Source organism: Amblyomma americanum, chromosome 2, assembly GCF_052857255.1.
Source record: "Amblyomma americanum isolate KBUSLIRL-KWMA chromosome 2, ASM5285725v1, whole genome shotgun sequence".
NCBI classification, from domain to species: Eukaryota; Metazoa; Arthropoda; class Arachnida; order Ixodida; family Ixodidae; genus Amblyomma; species Amblyomma americanum.
This window is the reverse complement of record NC_135498.1, coordinates 32,416,428-32,433,254: the sequence shown is the minus strand read 5'-3', so window position 1 is coordinate 32,433,254 and position 16,827 is coordinate 32,416,428. Positions and strand designations below refer to the sequence as shown.

General features: G+C 46.1%; 1 protein-coding gene across 1 annotated transcript; it reads right to left on the bottom strand.

The window, feature by feature from the left end:
• Nucleotides 1-433: 433 nt before the first annotated feature.
• Nucleotides 434-7,318, bottom strand: LOC144118448 (mite group 2 allergen-like Ixo r 2). The gene is made up of 4 exons (XM_077651386.1): nucleotides 7,077-7,318; nucleotides 5,395-5,499; nucleotides 3,677-3,852; nucleotides 434-534 (listed from the first exon to the last, which is right to left on the bottom strand). Exons 1-4 carry the CDS (start codon nucleotides 7,153-7,155, stop codon nucleotides 454-456), a joined length of 441 nt encoding a protein of 146 aa, XP_077507512.1. The 5' UTR covers nucleotides 7,156-7,318; the 3' UTR covers nucleotides 434-453.
• Between the last annotated feature and the right edge of the window lie 9,509 nt (nucleotides 7,319-16,827).

Sequence of the window (16,827 nt, the reverse complement as noted above, 5' to 3'; positions counted from 1 at the left end):
CGCAGTTTGGGTGAAACTGTGTGCGCTGCCATACCAGCTATGCTTACTCTTTCCATATGCCTTTGCGACCTGCTGTTTAACACTTAGTACCTTCGCTAGCCGTCACCGGCAAGGTTTCCCGCCAAGTAAAAGCTGCTTCCACTGCGCTGACAATATGCAGTGGAGAAATGGTTGCTTACAAAAATTTACATTTTAAGAGTTTTAAATCGCGCTTAACTCGAGCTTTAAGTTACAGGCTGAGAGGAGAAATGTCAATCCCACAGTGGAGAGCCTCTGTAGTTGTCTATAAGGGATGTCTACTTAGTGCAAATGAGAAATGAGCTCAAATTAGTGAGTTTCAATAGAGCGGACTTTGTTCAGACAGTGACCCTGCTCTTTCGTGGAAACGTTGAAGGCGATGGTACCAGGACGCAAGAAATGCCGTTGCAGAAAGAAAGTGTGCCACCAGCAATTTTATTCGATGAGAACGTTGGACTTGGTGCAAATGCTCACGCCTTTGTCTCCAACAATCTTGATCTGGACAGAAGTTTCCATCTGCAGAGAGAGACGAAGAAACAAAGTTAATTTAGGTGAGATGATGTTGTGAGAGGTCAGGATGAGTTAAATTTCACTACTGAGGTCTCTCTTCGCCCAGAGTGCTGAGTGCCAGGTTGAGGAAACTTAAATACACATACTTGTGAGGAAATTCAGATTTTAAGGAATAGTTTGCAAGGCTGAACGATTTGTTAATTCTAACTATCATGCTGGCGCGCTCGCCGTAGTGCGCGTGCTAATTCTTCATGTTCTTAAAAAGAATAAAATACGGTGGTATAAAGAGGTGTGTCGGTCGCTTTTGGTGAACAACCGATGTTTGCTGTGCTTTTAAAGTAGCCCATTCAGAGTTCCGTCGGCGTAGGTGCAGCTAGTCTCATGGAGTGTTTCACAAAAGAGCCTTTGTTACCCTGGGAAACCGTTCCAGATGATTGTATTTATGTTTGAGACGCTTATGGGAGTAAACGAGACACAGCACGTGGTGACGTCAGGAACGCAGCGAGGTTGGAGGCTGTTGCGTTGCAAGACTGCTGGCCTGTGGGCCCGCGAATTCCGGAAACTGTTTGCGCCGCGAACGCTCCGGCCTACCCTCGGCGCCGCAGGGTGCCGGCCTCGTCGCGGACGCGGGGCTCATGTTCGGCCGAAGGCGCGCCCCTTTCGGACTTGACATGTTTATGAGGGTCGTGAAGCGCGGCTGTTCCCCACTCCTCTCGCGTCGGAACTCGGGTTGGTCTGGATTCGGCCACCAGGGACGCTTCCTTCCTGGAACCCGCAGCTTTGTCACGTGATAACGCCGTTCGAAAACGCGACCGTCAACGGACAAAGGGAGTCTTCCTCCGGCAGCGGAAGAGAGCAGCTGCTCGGGGAGCCAGTCTGTATCTTCCAAGGGCCTGGGGCCCTGTTTTCTTCTTTTGGGTCAAAATCTCTGAATAAAGACCCAATTCCTGCCCTTCACCGAGTCCGCAGCCGGTACCTCGCAACAAGGCCCATCAACCTTTTGCAACGTTCCAGTGGATTCTAGCACTTTTGCGCTTACTCTTTCTCTCCTTTCCACGCTCGTTCATTTCCTGTGTGATAAAGCAACAGCTACCACAGCCGACAAGCCCTCTCACAAGACAAGACCGGAAGTCGCCGTCGGTTAGAGGCACCACCACCATATGGTAACTGTGAAAACGAGCTCCAGCCCTCAGCGCTGGAGCGCCCATACAGGTGCCCTGCAAACGACGAAGTTCGCTTTGGCTGCTGGCCAGAGTAATCCTGCCATTTGACCTCTAATATCAGTGGTGTTTGCATCGAAAGCACGGTCTGGTTTGCGGAGCTGCAGTCCTTCCCTATTTCTTCGTGTCTCTTAACCCCCCCCAAGGGACACATTCTTTTGGAGAAAGGTACCAAAATGCTCGTTTAGTACCCACGCTGCGACCTGCCGGTAAGCCAAAAAGTAGTTCAGACGATACCTACTCGCCTTAAATCGGACACAGAGTGCTCGTAAAGACATGACAAGCTGGGCTCGTCATGAGCCAGCAATAACAGCCGGATTATGACGAGCCTGGCTCGTCAAAGTCCGCACGGGGATTGAGGAAAGACCGCACACTTCACGGTGCCTTTTCTTGCTGTGGATACACGGATACACCGACTAAAAGTGACTTTCGCGCTCGAATGGTAGCTGCCCCGCAGCTGAAATGTCAACTGACGAAGCCGGACTTGAGCAGAGTTCTTTAACAAAGCCAGTGTTATGCCTTCGGCTGTGTGCAAACGGAAATACTATAAGGAGATTTTTTTCTGATCCAAGAAAACGAAAGCGACTGACGTCGAAGTGTCATCTAGCTCTCCAGGGTTCACCGTGATAAATGAATGCCTACCGGCTATATCTAGCCTTATGAAACAGATGTATTCAAGCCACCTGTGTTAGCCTATGGATGTTAGCGCGAACATGCCGCGTTTCCCGCGGTGAGCGAAGCGAGGTGGCTGGCATGTATTGTCGGGAAGTAACTGGCCCCCCTCGGAAGTTCCGAACCTTGCCGCAGTGCATGCGGGCGCCACCTGACGGCGCACTCCTGGTTTCAAAAGCGGCTCACTGTGCCTGCCAATTACTATTGTTTCCGATAGTGCATTCCTCGTAGGTCATTTTTTCTGGCTCCATTTTGAGATGCGGATAAAAATACGCTTTTTTTTTTTAAATTGAAACAATGCCGCTGGCAGTCATTCGTGCGGAATCGCAACGTGAGGGTGTCGTGTCCATTTCATTGTGTGCCTCTGAATGTGGCGTGTACGGGGAAAGGGGCGGGGGGGGGGGGGGGGGGCGTTAAGACCACAGCCGCTCGATGTCGCGCGAGCGGCCATGGTCAAAACAATAGAAAAGAAAAAGTCGAGCCTTACTCTAACAGACTTTTTTCTTTCATTGAAAAGCAATATTCAAAGCGGCTAGAAAGTACGCACGCCGACGCGAAACACGTAGTGCCGACTCTCTTACAAGTTCTTTGGAAGCAGAGACCTTTTATGAGCTAAGTGGATCGTTGTGGCAGAGAAGGGCAGTAAACATATGTACATGCATGGGAGCTAGGTAAATCCTTCTAGTATTACTGTCGAAATGACTCGTAGATTGCCGGGATGCTTATCTCCTTGACTATGCGCGTACCGCAATGATAATTTTTCTAGCAAAAACATTTAATTTAATAAGCGCTGCAGCATTTTTTACATATGCACACGCCGCTATTTAAGCAAAGAGAGATTTAAAGCCGACTGTTGGTTTAAAGACACACAAAAACAATCGTTGTGTTGTGGGCGTTAACAATGAAAAATTACGTCTTGTTTCCTTAGTGCTTGGTTTGTAATGAATGGTACATTTCAGTGCAGCCATAAAATGTAAAAGTGCATTGACGATGCAGCCGTCGCTTAACTTCCGACGTTGCCTGTTCAGCACAAGGAGGGCTCGCAGGTTTGGGCCAAATCTGGCAACAAAGCCCAATATGGTGCTCGCACTTGCCCTTTGTTGTTGTGCATTGCAGGTTTCAGTGAGTTCATTAACCTCCAAGCATAGAACCTATCGGAGCGTCAGGATGCGATATGTGGGTCCTGAGGGAAGTTCTGCAACTGACATAGAGAAATCTGCAATTTCCGGTCGCGTTACATCATGTGATCAACTCACAGTGGGAGCGAACGAAGGCACGGCAACCTCCATGACGCCAGTGTAGGTCTTGCCCTTGACGACGGGACACTGAATGATGTCCTTGCAGAGGTCGCTTTCCAGTCCGGGGATGGGCATCATAAAGCCTAAAAACATCCTTATGCTGGCGCTGAGGCTCGCAGTTTCACTGTCTTGATCTGTGAGGGGAGTAGCAAAGCAGGTGGGTGCATGACCAAGGATGAACGTGCCGCTTGAAGATTGCAGGCGGACAGCGTACTCGGGCACGCAGCGGTGAAGCGTAATTACGATCTGAACCAATAGTTATTTCCCAAGTGTATCCACCTTGTCAGCGAGTGGAGTTTTGTTAACGCTGCGAGAAATAAAACAAGCTATCACTGGATTAGTTCATTTAGTGCACTAGCATTCAAGCCGGTATTCACGAAGAAAGCCGCTTGTCCTGGTCTTCTGGTGGGCAGGCGGCGCCACCCCCCCCCCCCCCCCCCCCACACACACACACATCGGCATGTGTTCTTTGGATGTGGTTAGACCCGAAAGTATGGTCACTACGCAAAGGAAAAGTTGCATACATTGTTTCAGACAGAATATATGATTTTCAATGTTTCATGTGTGTAACTACTTCACTGATCAAAAGAAATTCTTTGTAACCTTTAAGTGTAGCTGTGACTGATATGCAAGCATAGAACGACTGTAATAAACATTCTGTTATGTATCTACTGTGCGTCATGCATGACATGTAAACATCCACAGCACGCAGAATACACTTGGTACACCACTTGAATTACATCGCAATATCGTGCATCACAACGCATAACGGCGATCAACAACGCGAACCGATAGCCATACAGTGCTAGCGTGCTTTATTCGCATTTGGTCTAACAACGCAAATTGACTGCCAATTTCTTTTTACGAAATATGTTCACAATTTGCTTTTCTATACCTCATATCTTGAAATCGAGTGCTGGAAGAAAGTTTATTGTCGCGTACGGCCATTTAGAACGGATAAAACAGAATCGAATATCCCAGGCGTACGACAGTGTCCAAGTTTCCAATACAGACACACAAGCACGCAGCAATCATTGAAAAGTTTGACAGCTGATTATATCTCATTAGGATATTAACGGCGACAAAAATTCTTTTTTTGTATGCCTGGTCGCACATTCTACGATAAAGAACCGTTTTCTTGTACCACTGATTTTTATTTTTTAAATATTATAGACGATCAATACGATTGATTATACGCATCAATTATCATACCCATCAATACTGATAGTCGTCAATATCATTCAATACGATTAATTGAGTATTAGTGTTCCCCGCAGGCGGAGCAGCGCTGCTGCGGATGGGTTCATACCAAGCGAGGGGGTGGCGTGATCCATTCCGTCAATCACGGTGAGACAAGCCGTACCATCTCTCCACTCTTCCCCCATCCGCCACCCACCCTGTCTTGGTCTTTACTCTCCTCCTCTCCCCTGAAATTGGAGAGGGGAATTCACCTCTCTCCACAGTGCCACCCGCTACCTGTCGCGTCTCACTCTTTGTTACCTGCCGATCGCAGCTTCAAACGGACGGAGCGATGGATGGACGAACCGGCAGATTTTTCTGGCAGGGGGGTTGTAGTGCTAACGCATTAATATTCTGGAAACAATTTTAAAACAGCCGTACATGTCATCATTCGCGCTACTTACGCAAAATAAGTGTCTTTCATGGTAGCGACATACCTGCAATCAACGTGAAGTGAATTTTGGATGTCGTGCCACGCTTGAGGACGCAGGGATCAGAGTCGCAAGGCTCGATTTCGACCGAGAGGATCTTGGCATTGCAGCCTGCAAGAAAGGTAACAGCATAAGAAGACGGGGTGACGGGGCCAGGCTAAGTAGTAAAAAAAAGTTGTAAAGATGAGCCGTGCCTTTCAGGCTGGGTAAAATCCCCCCCCCCCCCCCCCCCCCAAACGTACTTTATTGCTAGCGTCATTTGGTGCGACTGGGTCATGTCATCTTTCTTTAAAACATCAAAGCAAATTTTCTTCTCGAAAATAAGGGGAATGTAAAACAAAAAAAATAATTAAGTTGCAGTTTGACTAGGCTCCGACCCCTTATTCAGATTGACTGTACACTCTAAACAGGAATACTCCTATATGAGAGTAAAAAAAAGGGAGTAAGCTGTACTCTGTAGTGCACTCCCTTTTAAAAAGGGCAGTTTGGTAGAGGACAGCTCACTCCCTTTTTATTCCTTTCTTGCTTACAGTGTAAGTGTAGCGTCTTAACTATGGCACATGCGAAAAGAATTATGTGGGCATCAAAGAACCAGCTTAGATGCGTCAGCCACGAAACTCAAAATAATAGCGCATCATTGCGGTCTGGACATCATTGATGAAATAAGAGCGAAGATAGCGACTGTTTCCTTTCTAAGTTCGCCATTATATACGCATGTGTTCACCCTCTTTATGCCTCTAAAAAATAACAGCACTATTTACAAACGAACATCATCAGCCTTACTACACCCACTGCAGGGCAAAGGCCTCTCCCATGCCTCTCCAATTAACCATATCCTTTGCCATCTGCATCCACCCTTTGCCTGCAAACTTCTTAATCTCATCCGCCCACCTAACCTTCTGCCGCCCCCTGCTACGCTTACTTTCTCTTGGAATCCACTCCGTTACCCTTAAGGACCAGCGGTCACCTCGCCTTCGCATTACGTGCCCTGAACCAAGCCCATTTCGTCCTCTTGATTTCGACCAGGATGTCATTAACCCGCGTTTGTTCCCTCACCAACTCTGCCCGCTTCCGAAAACGATACGAACAAACGAACATGATAGTAAATAAATATAAAAACTGCCTTGATTATATTCTGGTCATTGGCAAAATATTAAGACTTCAGTACTGAAGCTTCTGCGAGTTGCTAGGCGACTCCCATCAGTAAACCCATCCCCCATCCGTAAACGTGTTCAAGAGGCGAGTTCTTTTGAACTGAATGCAGGCTGTTGGAAATCTCACCCGATGCCCTCCCCTATAACGTCCCACATAGGCCGCGTATAGATTCAGAGCATTAAACACCACTTGCCACACCATACCATACCATACAGTACCATACCGTACCACCATACCGTACCGTACCGTACCATACTACTGCATACCATACAATACCATACCGTACCATACCATAGCATACCATACCCTACCATAGCATACCATACCGTACCATACCATACCCTACTATACCATAGCGTACCGTACCGTACCACACCATACAATACCATAGCATACCGTACCATACCATACCGCACCATACCATAGCATACGATACCATACCATAGCATACCATACTATGATACTATACTATACTATACTATACCGAAACCCCCGGTAAATGAACTGGTAATATTGAAATAATGCTGGCTTACCGCAGTCTTCGTACGCGATGTTTCTTCGCTGGCCGAGGGCCAAGCCGAGGAGGAGGACCGTAATAGCGAAGCGGATCATGCTGCTCGACGAAGCTTTGCTATTCGTTCCCGTTGGCTCAGAGAGCGGTGGCGGTAGTACAGCAGTGCAGCGTCGTCGCTTCTGGCGCTGCCACTACGGGCATGGTCTTAAGTACTGCTGCAGTGACCCCGGGTTAGGCCACTCACACGACACCATTAATTCCACGTATTTACGGCTGCAATTATCGTGCGCAGAGCACTGCGCATGTACGTGTTCATGCCACTGTAGTTTTTTGATGCCTTATCGCCTCATTGCCGCATATTCGGTCATGTCACGGAGGAAACGCCTCCGAGCAACTTCCTTGAAAAACAATCAATGTGTGCTCATCAAAGGTGCCTACCAGATTAGGGTTGCATGGAGGCATGGGAACCGCGATATCTCATACAATAAGCCTTATGATGCTCTTACGTAACAATAGTCCTTCGACAGACGAGGACAGGTAGAATAGGCTCGTTGCGATAATATGCAAAAGAAGCCAAGAGTCCCTGAAACATACGAAAGCATTGGGATATGTTGCTGGCTTTTTCTGGTGGTGTGGACGGGGAGGGAAATTTAATTACGCACTCATGTTCAATAGAAATTTAAAAAAATAGAAAAGAAGACAATTGCATACCGCAGGTTCAATCCGGAGCCATGACTTCCTCTACCAACTCAGTGCTACCAACTCAGCTACGGCAGCGACTGTCTCACCTTGGTTAGAAGGTACAGTAGGTCTGTTACGTGTAACCTAACCTTGAGGCTGCTGAGGAGCGCCACGCGGGATCCAAGTTCTTCAAGCCATGCATGTACAAGCAGAGCGAAATATAATCGATTCAAGCGTAGTTGCGAACTGAACGCTAAATAACATCCCGAGACTGCGGAATGCCCTTCCAATTCGTTTCTTCACTAGAGCACGGTCGCACAGTGTGAGGAAGCCATGATGACCGACACGGCACCGGAGACCTTCGAACTGATCTCCTCCGCGCCTGAAAACTGAAGTGTGTTCAGTGATTCTTGACCTGCGAAGATACGCATACTATGGCCACTTTGGTGCAGGCACATGATGACCGACTATGCTGGCTGTTTTTCCAGTGAAACGAAGGTTGCACCCAATTTCAAACTTTTGCTTCGAACCTCGTTGCGGTTGTGGCATGATGCTGCTGACGTACGGCGTGAACACACACTCTATGCGGAAGGAGCAGCCTCTGTTTATTCTGGCGTTGTAGTTGCTTCGGCTACCCGGGTAACCACCTCACGTTTGTCACACTCACAACCGTCTTTTTGTCTCATATTAGGGGAAACGTCACCAGACGGTCTTAGTCACGGTGACAAGTTGGGTAAGTTGGTGCAGATCATTCACGGTAGAAATGCGCTAATGGGGCAGCGCACGAAACTACGGGGCGACAAAGCGCCCATGCTGTCATTTCGTCAGTCGTCCCGACAGCGCTGTTCCACCATGAGCGGCCTTAGCTGTTGCACAGAACAAACGCAGCACCGGCGCAATAAATCCAGTTGTTCATTTCTATGTTTTTTGTTTTTTTCACATCTTCTTTCACACATACGCCTGTTGACCAACCGAAGAGGAGCGCAATGAGAGATATTCATTTCTCGGCCTCTGTTCTTCATTACTCGCCATGTGTGAATATCCTCACATAACTTCACGGCGCTCACTCTGGTATGTTCACGCTGGTAGTTTCAGCTTAGTGTAATGCTCGCTGTATTGTGAGCAGGCTGCTACCAGCCAGCAGAAGGTGTTGTTGTTAGCAGAAAACAAATGAGAAAAGTAAGAAACCTCTACACTGAATGCAGTTCACAGGTCTAACTGTGTATGACGAGAAGTAAAGCAAGTGACCAAAACGAGAAATTAAAAATGAAAAAAAAATATACAGCACAAATTGACGCTTTCAAGACGATAGCGTAACATTGTGCAGCAAAAGCGGCGCCGTCGGTGCCGTCGTCGGCGCTGTGAGCAAAAAAGCAAGGGCTACACCTGCCATCTAGGTCACGTGACCCAGTGACGTCATTACAAACTGCCCACCGTGGCAGGTGGCAGTTAAATTAATGACCTGTTGCGACAAGTTGCTCGGGTGGAGCAACCTGGGTCTCGCAAGCCCCGCCGGTGGCTGTGCTCGAAACCACTACCCGCCGGAGCAGTGGCGCATCGCTTAACCGCTGCACCGTTGCGACAGAAGTAGTATGAGAATTTCCCGCGATCCATGAACGTGTAGTAGACAATGACCATTTCCGTATATATATGGGCATGTAGGTAGAACCCAAGCGACGTAGAAGGAGTACTTGCGGGGGAGGGATCTCTAATGCTATGGCATTGTGCTCTTAAAGGTAGGTTACGTGTTTCGTGATGGTGGAAGGAAGAACAGCACCGGCGTCTACGAAGTAATACGCAAAGAGGAGCCCATGGAGGCCACTGAAAGGACTCATTAACGCTATCGCATCACGCCCTTAAGGCGCAGCTAAAATGTGTAACTTTTTTCGCAGATTGATTGCTTCTTTCAGCTTCGTGTAGCGACGAAATATACACGTGATGCTAAGACAACGCTTCAAATGGTGGAAAGAGCGTGGCTAGCTCTCACAGAATGAGTTAGAATGCATAAAGAGGAAAGACATGGTCCAGGAGGTCATGTTGGCGGGCTAGTTGGTGCATGAAGTTACAAACGAAAAAATGCGCAAAAAACAACGACTTGACGAGATAACGAGACAGCACGAGCGCTATGAGGAAAGATATGTTCGAGAAAACTGCAGCTCAATTTAGTTTTACATGTTGGTACGTTGATATGTTGGTACGTTGGTACGTTGATTTTTTTCTACATATAGTAAAACAGTGCGCCAAAGGAAATTTGTGTTCTACCCTATAAGATATTTACTGCATTCATTTCTGTAAATCCTAACTCACGCTATGCGACAGGGTCTTGTTCGTAGAAAAGCGCCTGCACACTTTCGCTTACGATGACAGGTGTAGGTAGCGCACGTTATTCCACTGCACAGCCTTTGTAGCTGATGAGCCCTGGACAGAAGTGGAAGTAAGCGCAGTGACCTTTACTCATGTGAGGGTTATTGCGCGAGCATTCCACTTTAATCTTTAGGCTTATTATGGCCCACTTATGTGAAGAATAGATAGGAAAAGCGGCATTGAACTTTGCCGATAGGATTATCTGAACGCCGTGAGCCGAGGGCATCGTGCGCAAGGCTTCTAGTGCACGGCCATAGCACCCGTGACCGCAATAGGCGCGGCCGAGTAATGCGATGCTGCTATCGCATCCATTCAGCTGTTTTGCTAATTAAAAATTCCAGCATTAATTCTGTCATTGCTCTGAAACTGTTGAGGAGAAATTAATGCAGTGGTTTCGTCAACAGACATTTGCGATCACAGTCTGGCCACGGGTGCATTGGTCTGAGAACACAGTGATGGTTCATTTTGTTATTTGCATCCAGTTGCACAGAAAAGAGCTAGTAGCGGTAATGAGGCCGCGTAGCACTTAGAAAAGAAGACTATAGCAGAGCAACGTGCTCATTAAAAACTTAGAGGCCTTCTTAAAACCACACTCTGAAAGAAGAAAACGTTGTAGCATTTGAAAGTCAGCCAATCTCCCAAACTCAGCCAATCTCCCCAGAAAATATAGTATGGTGGATTAGTGGCGATTAATGGGCGGATGAAAATGGATTAGTAAGTCGGATAAGGGTACTACCATATGATAATCCAATGGAAGGTACTGGAACACTCCAGTCTTCACATTTTCAAATTTAGAGACGCTGATGACGTAACGCCCCTCTCGACCAATCAGTGCATTTCGTTACGGAGGATCTAGAAATTTTTTGGATTACGACAGCCTAAATGCTATCGCATTAATAAGGTAAGTACGAAGCAGCACTCAAATGCTGCAGGCGACAGAAGTACCAAGCGCATTTTTAAGTCCTAGACATTTCAGGTTGTAAGCACAGAGGCTTTACGTGATTATATGTGCATACCGTGCTTGTTGGTGGTGGCTAATCCTGTGACATGTGAAAGATAGCTGCTTACTAAAGTAAGCCTCTTCCCGGGTAAGCTCGAAAGGAGGTGTACTTCAATTCGCCGCGACAAAAGGTAGAGGCACGTGACATCTGAGATGTTGGCAGCAAACGTGCAGCTGCCGAAGGCTAGAATTAGACTTATAGCGTTTAAGATGGGTCTAGTTGGGTTTTCACACATTACTACACGGTTACGCTATTCAGAAACACGGACAGTAGCCGTAAGATGCGGGAATGGACAATCGCACATCACCGCCCTCTGTCCTCTCTTACGCTTATGGTTTGGTTTGGTTTATGGGGTTTAACGTCCCGAAGCGACTCAGACTATGAAGGACGCCGCAGTGGAGGGCTCCGGATAATTTCAACTACCTGGGGTTCTTTAACGTGCACTGACATCGCACAGTACGCGGGCCTCTAGCATTTCTCCTCCATCGAAATGCGACCACCGCGGTCGGAATCGAACCCGCATCTTTCAGGTGAGCAGCCAACACCATAACCATTGATCCACCGCGGCGGCTCTCCCTTACGCTTATGTCCTGCCCGCATTTTTTCAATACCGCAACCGTGTGCGAATTTAGTGCAAAGGAACACTTTCAATTCCCTTGAACCAAGACGAGAAGCAGTAAAAAAAAACAACGATCAAATGAAGAATCTGCGACTGATCGGCGCTCTGTGTTCATTCCGTAATTATTTTTGTCTCTTTGAGGCAATAACGCAGAAGTCGAAGAAGCTTGCTCACCACTTCGGTAAGAAGGAATTCTCCAAGAAGGAATCGGTTCAAGTAATACCTTAGGAGAGTATGTTTTTAGTCAACGGCGCTTCCCAACTAGTGGTGGTTGTTCTGCTCGGAACTGACAAGTAGGCGGTTTGGTGCGGCACTGCGCGGCATTGAAACGCTTGATGGGGCTAAGGGCTCCGCCCCCTGCGGGCCGAAACCCTCCTCCAACTTTAGTTGATAATAAAAGTTTTTTTTTCAGACTCTCTTATCCGCACCATGAAAATTACGCACGGGCCGCGCAGTATGCAAAGACGTGCATGTAGTGATATGAAATTGGAGCATTCATGCTTAAGTTTGCGAGCCGTTTTACTTGTCTTTGCAATATCAATTATTTTTTCTTTGCGAGCACTACTGATCAGTGTGTTTTGATATTCTGCAGCTTCCTTGCATGCGTACTGTATTCACATGTGCTTCTCGCGTAGAGAGTGATGCTTACTTTCTGTTGTATTCGCACCAACTTGCTGTTAATCCATCCACTAGCTCATATGCTATAAGAGCAGTTTATACTGTGACGCACTGTAAATATGTCTCACACTTCACGTTATCGCTACCGTTTATGGCAGCTACGGTGCATTTGAATGCTTGTTTGTTCATTTAGGTAATACAGAATTTTAGCCCTCGAGGCAGCAAAAATGCGGGGAAAATGTTTCCTTGATTGGGCCCTGGCTTTAGCAGGCGCCCAGAGTGCAGGAACAAGGATGCGGCAACAGTTGCTCTCACAGAACATAAATTGTCAAAAAACTAGAGCAACAAATATGCATAACGTTGCATTATAAAATATGTACTTAAGGGAACATAATATTACACCTCACACTTAACAATTTTAATTTCAAATTATTACTGTAACAGTGCTGTGCAAATGGGTAGAAGAATTTAAAGGTCAGCTGAAAAGAGCAGTGGTCTGTTGAAGAACAGGGTAAAAATGAAAATCTTATGGAAAAGCAGTACAAAACTATGCATTCAGTGATGAAGGTGCGGCATTCATTCTTAAAGCTGCGAGCCGTTTTACTTGTCTTTTCAATATCAATTATTTTAAAGGTGACCATTAGAGATGAGCATGGTTTGACGTTCCGTAGTTTCATTCCATTTGTGCAGAGCATTAATATGCGACTGCACTTGGCGCTTGCTACTTGCATGCTGACGTCTCAAGCTTACTATTCGGTATTTCACATCCACACGGCAGTTTTCGGGAAATGCAAGCAAGACCTCAGCAGTGTCTCTGATGTCGAAGGTTCGTTGTATGTACGAGCAATGAAAGAAAAAAAGGGCGTGGAGAGGGAGATGAGGGATGGACGAGTAGAGACGAAAGGAGACAGGCTCTGTGGAGGCGCTATCCAATGCCGTCGTCACGTTTTAGCATCGACTGATTGACAACGACGCGCAGCGCGTATGGAGGGCTGGCTGTCCCATGGTTGGTCGTACATGAGGGGTATTGCATATGTCGATAAGCCAGCGTTGAACCTTTCATACCGGACAGGAATGAACAGTTTTGAGCATTCTTTAATGCAGAGGTTGTAGGGAAGGCGTCATAGAAAGTAGAAAAGGGCTGAGGTAGAGAACCAAAAGGCGCAGTTCCAGAGGAACTCTCGTTCCGATTTCTCCACTACAGTGCATGGGAGCGACGTGTTGTGCCATGAGGCGAAGGCTAACTTTGCAGCGATTTACAACTCTGCAAACATCAGCTGGAAGTGTCCAATGAGACTACTGTCCGTGCGTTAACTGCGGTTAGAGTGAATGCTCGCGCACGGTAAAGGGCTTTATTTCTCAGTGATAAGTAAGCCCAGCAGATGGCGTACACAAAGAAGACATAAGAGACGAGGCACTCCTTGTCCCTGTCGGGCTTGTCTTGCGATATACTAAATAATTGCACTGAATTATGCTCCAACTCGACCAGAAACAACTTTTAGCCAGCTTTATTCTTACGTGGGAGTCGGTGACACGCGCAGCGACAACGCCCCTACTGTCTTCTGATGACAATTCAAAAGTTCTGTAGGAGCGGTGCTGCATATGAATCCATACATAGACCAGCGGATGACAACTGGGTTAGTAGTCTGTAAGCTTCCTACACATATAGTGGATGCTGTGCCTTTTGATGCGAAAAAGAAGACATGGCTCTGTTATGTTCGGTTGCCCTAGCGGTGTGCAATGCCAAAGGCTTTAAACCGTCCAAACGTTCTGAATTTCGTGGACCGTAGAGAAACAAGCCTTTCACAAGTTCGCATGATAGAGACTAGTGCTAACGCAGACGCAGGAGGCTCCGCTGTCCCATTCATGTCATGTGTCGAGCATGCCACTGATTCCCCAGTCATTACAAGCTGCAACTTCGGTAAGAGCAATTTGAAATAACAGAAAACCAAGTGTAACTAACGGGGTAAATTCGGCGTCATCGGCGTTGTGAGCGAAAAGTCCCGGAGAAGCAGTCTAGCTAAGCCTCCTAGGTCACGTGACATTGTGGCGTCATCACAACCTGCCAACAGGATTGTGAGCAAACTCAATGGCCTCAATGTGAGCCTCCTACACTCTAGCTAAAAATTGGCAAAATATCACTAACGGGGGCACTAGGTTGTCTCGACGAACGGAACATTTATCCCGTCTTTTTCTTGTCTGTGTGCTGCGATTTATCATTTCGTTCTCTCCAAGCTATGCACTACGCAGATGACCTTACAGCGTTTTGCAGCTAGACTCTAAGGGAGAAATTGTTGCTTTCGCGGAGACTAATGGCTTCGGCAACTCTTCGTGTAGGCAATGCCTTGCGGTTCGAAGTGAACTCCGTAACATCGGAAACTATAGAATCATGCACGTGGTCACTCGGCGACCTTACGGAAAGGACTTTCCCGACTTCCATACCAGGTATATACGCCGGACACGATATTTGCGCAGAGATGTGTTGCACAAACGAACTGTCAGTCAGTGCATTCTTAATATCTGTTTTTAAAATCTTCCTTGGTGGTGTGCAGCGCTTGTTTTGCGGAACGGCACTATGGTTTTGCGGCAGGGTGGTAGCGCTCCGCATTTGCTCAGTGGCCGGTGATTTCATGAGAGATCAAACTGCCTGAAATGTTTAAACTTTAATATCCTTGAATATTTTACTACACTATTCACACGTTATACAGTAGGCCAATAGTCAGTTTCGTTTCGGGAGAACGTTAGTATTTCGAGAAAAAGTCATTATTAACGACGTCGCAGCAGAGACAAGGTTTTCGCGCACATCGCTATTTTGCAAATTTGCAACGGGTTACAAGTCTAGATACGCAAACCATATTGAATATATTAGCATAAAGTAAAGGTCACAACGAGTATGTCGGGCTTATTCGCGCCGCTGTAAGGGAGCTACCGCTTCCTAGAAAACATTTCAAAAAATGCCACAAGCCTCAAGTGAGGCTACCTTCAGGAATTTTTTTCACCTTGGCTACAAAGCAGAGCTCTTTAAAAGTTTCAGAATAGATCAGCATCTTGGTGCTAAAAATGTGTGGCGACTTTTATTGTTTGTTATATAAGAAAAGGAAGAACAAGAAACACTGCCATAGATCTGGCCTTCTATATATATATATATATATATATATATATATATATATATATATATATATATATAGCAGTCTTTATAAAAAATCGAAGGAATAAAAACCTCATCCCTAATTAAAAAAAATTCTTGAACAAGTCTCAAGGAGACGAAAAACAACAATAAATAATATGTTGCATTATGTCGTTTACCACAAAGTTATCAAAGCACAAACTTGTAGCTTCTTCTCCACAAGTGCCAAAGCAGAGGTGCAGAAGCAGCAAATACACCGTCCGCTGTTCTCAATCACCTCCAGATGTCAAGACCGAGACCTTTTACGTGAAGAGAGAGCATACCTAACCACTTTTTTATGTATAAACACCGATCTGTGACAGAGGCAGTACGCGGTGCCGCCGCTATCGACGGGTGTGATTAACAGCTCGTGATGCGGTCCATAATAACGCACGTAAATATCGGATTTTAATGCAGTTTTCTGATTTCACAGTGAACTTATGATGATGAGTGCGCTTCCAGACCCTGGCTGCGTCGTTCCGCTGCAAGCATACCATCTCTCATTTTCATTTCTAATCAGCGCATGATTTAAAAAGACGTTTTTTTTAGCTTTCTTTCATTTATTCTGATTGGTTTAAACCTGTGATAGCTGTGCTGGAGAAGGCATTCCTTCACATTTTTATTGAGCTATATTCGATTATTCTTATCAGAGGGACTCCAAAATGTGCAGATGAGGTCTTCCTTCGCTAACAACAATCGATGAGAGCCTAGAACAGAATGCGGAAATGTAAAATGACTCTGGCAAGCAGATATTGCGGTGTTTTAAATATACATTGGCTTCGAAATTCAATTTTGCACGACCACGTTCGATTCGAGGATGTAATTGGCTTTTCTTAACGAAAAGTGACCTGCCAGTTGAAATTTGAAATAAAAAAACTAGATTGAAAACTTTTTGTTTTCGTGCATTCCTACGGGCCACAAAAATTTATTTAGACAGTCCATACACTGTCTGTTGACTTTAGTCTGTGGAGTATATAGGCTTTCTATAGACAAATCCTAGACTACTCTATAGACGGTCTATAGATTTATGGCCACACACTTTTAGTAGACTTGTCTATAGACAGTCTATCGACAAATGTCTACTGAAAGTGGACAGGTCTACGGACAGTGTATAGACAATCTATAGACTTATGCCATACACTTCTTATAGATTTCTGTCTATAGACAAATGCTTACTGAAAGTCTAATAAACACTGGTCTATAGAAAGTCTATAGATGAGCTATAGACTTACGGCCATACACTTCCTGTAGATTTCTGTCTATAAACGCGTCTACTGGTCGAGTAGAGATAGGTCTATGGACTTTTCTACAGACATTCCAT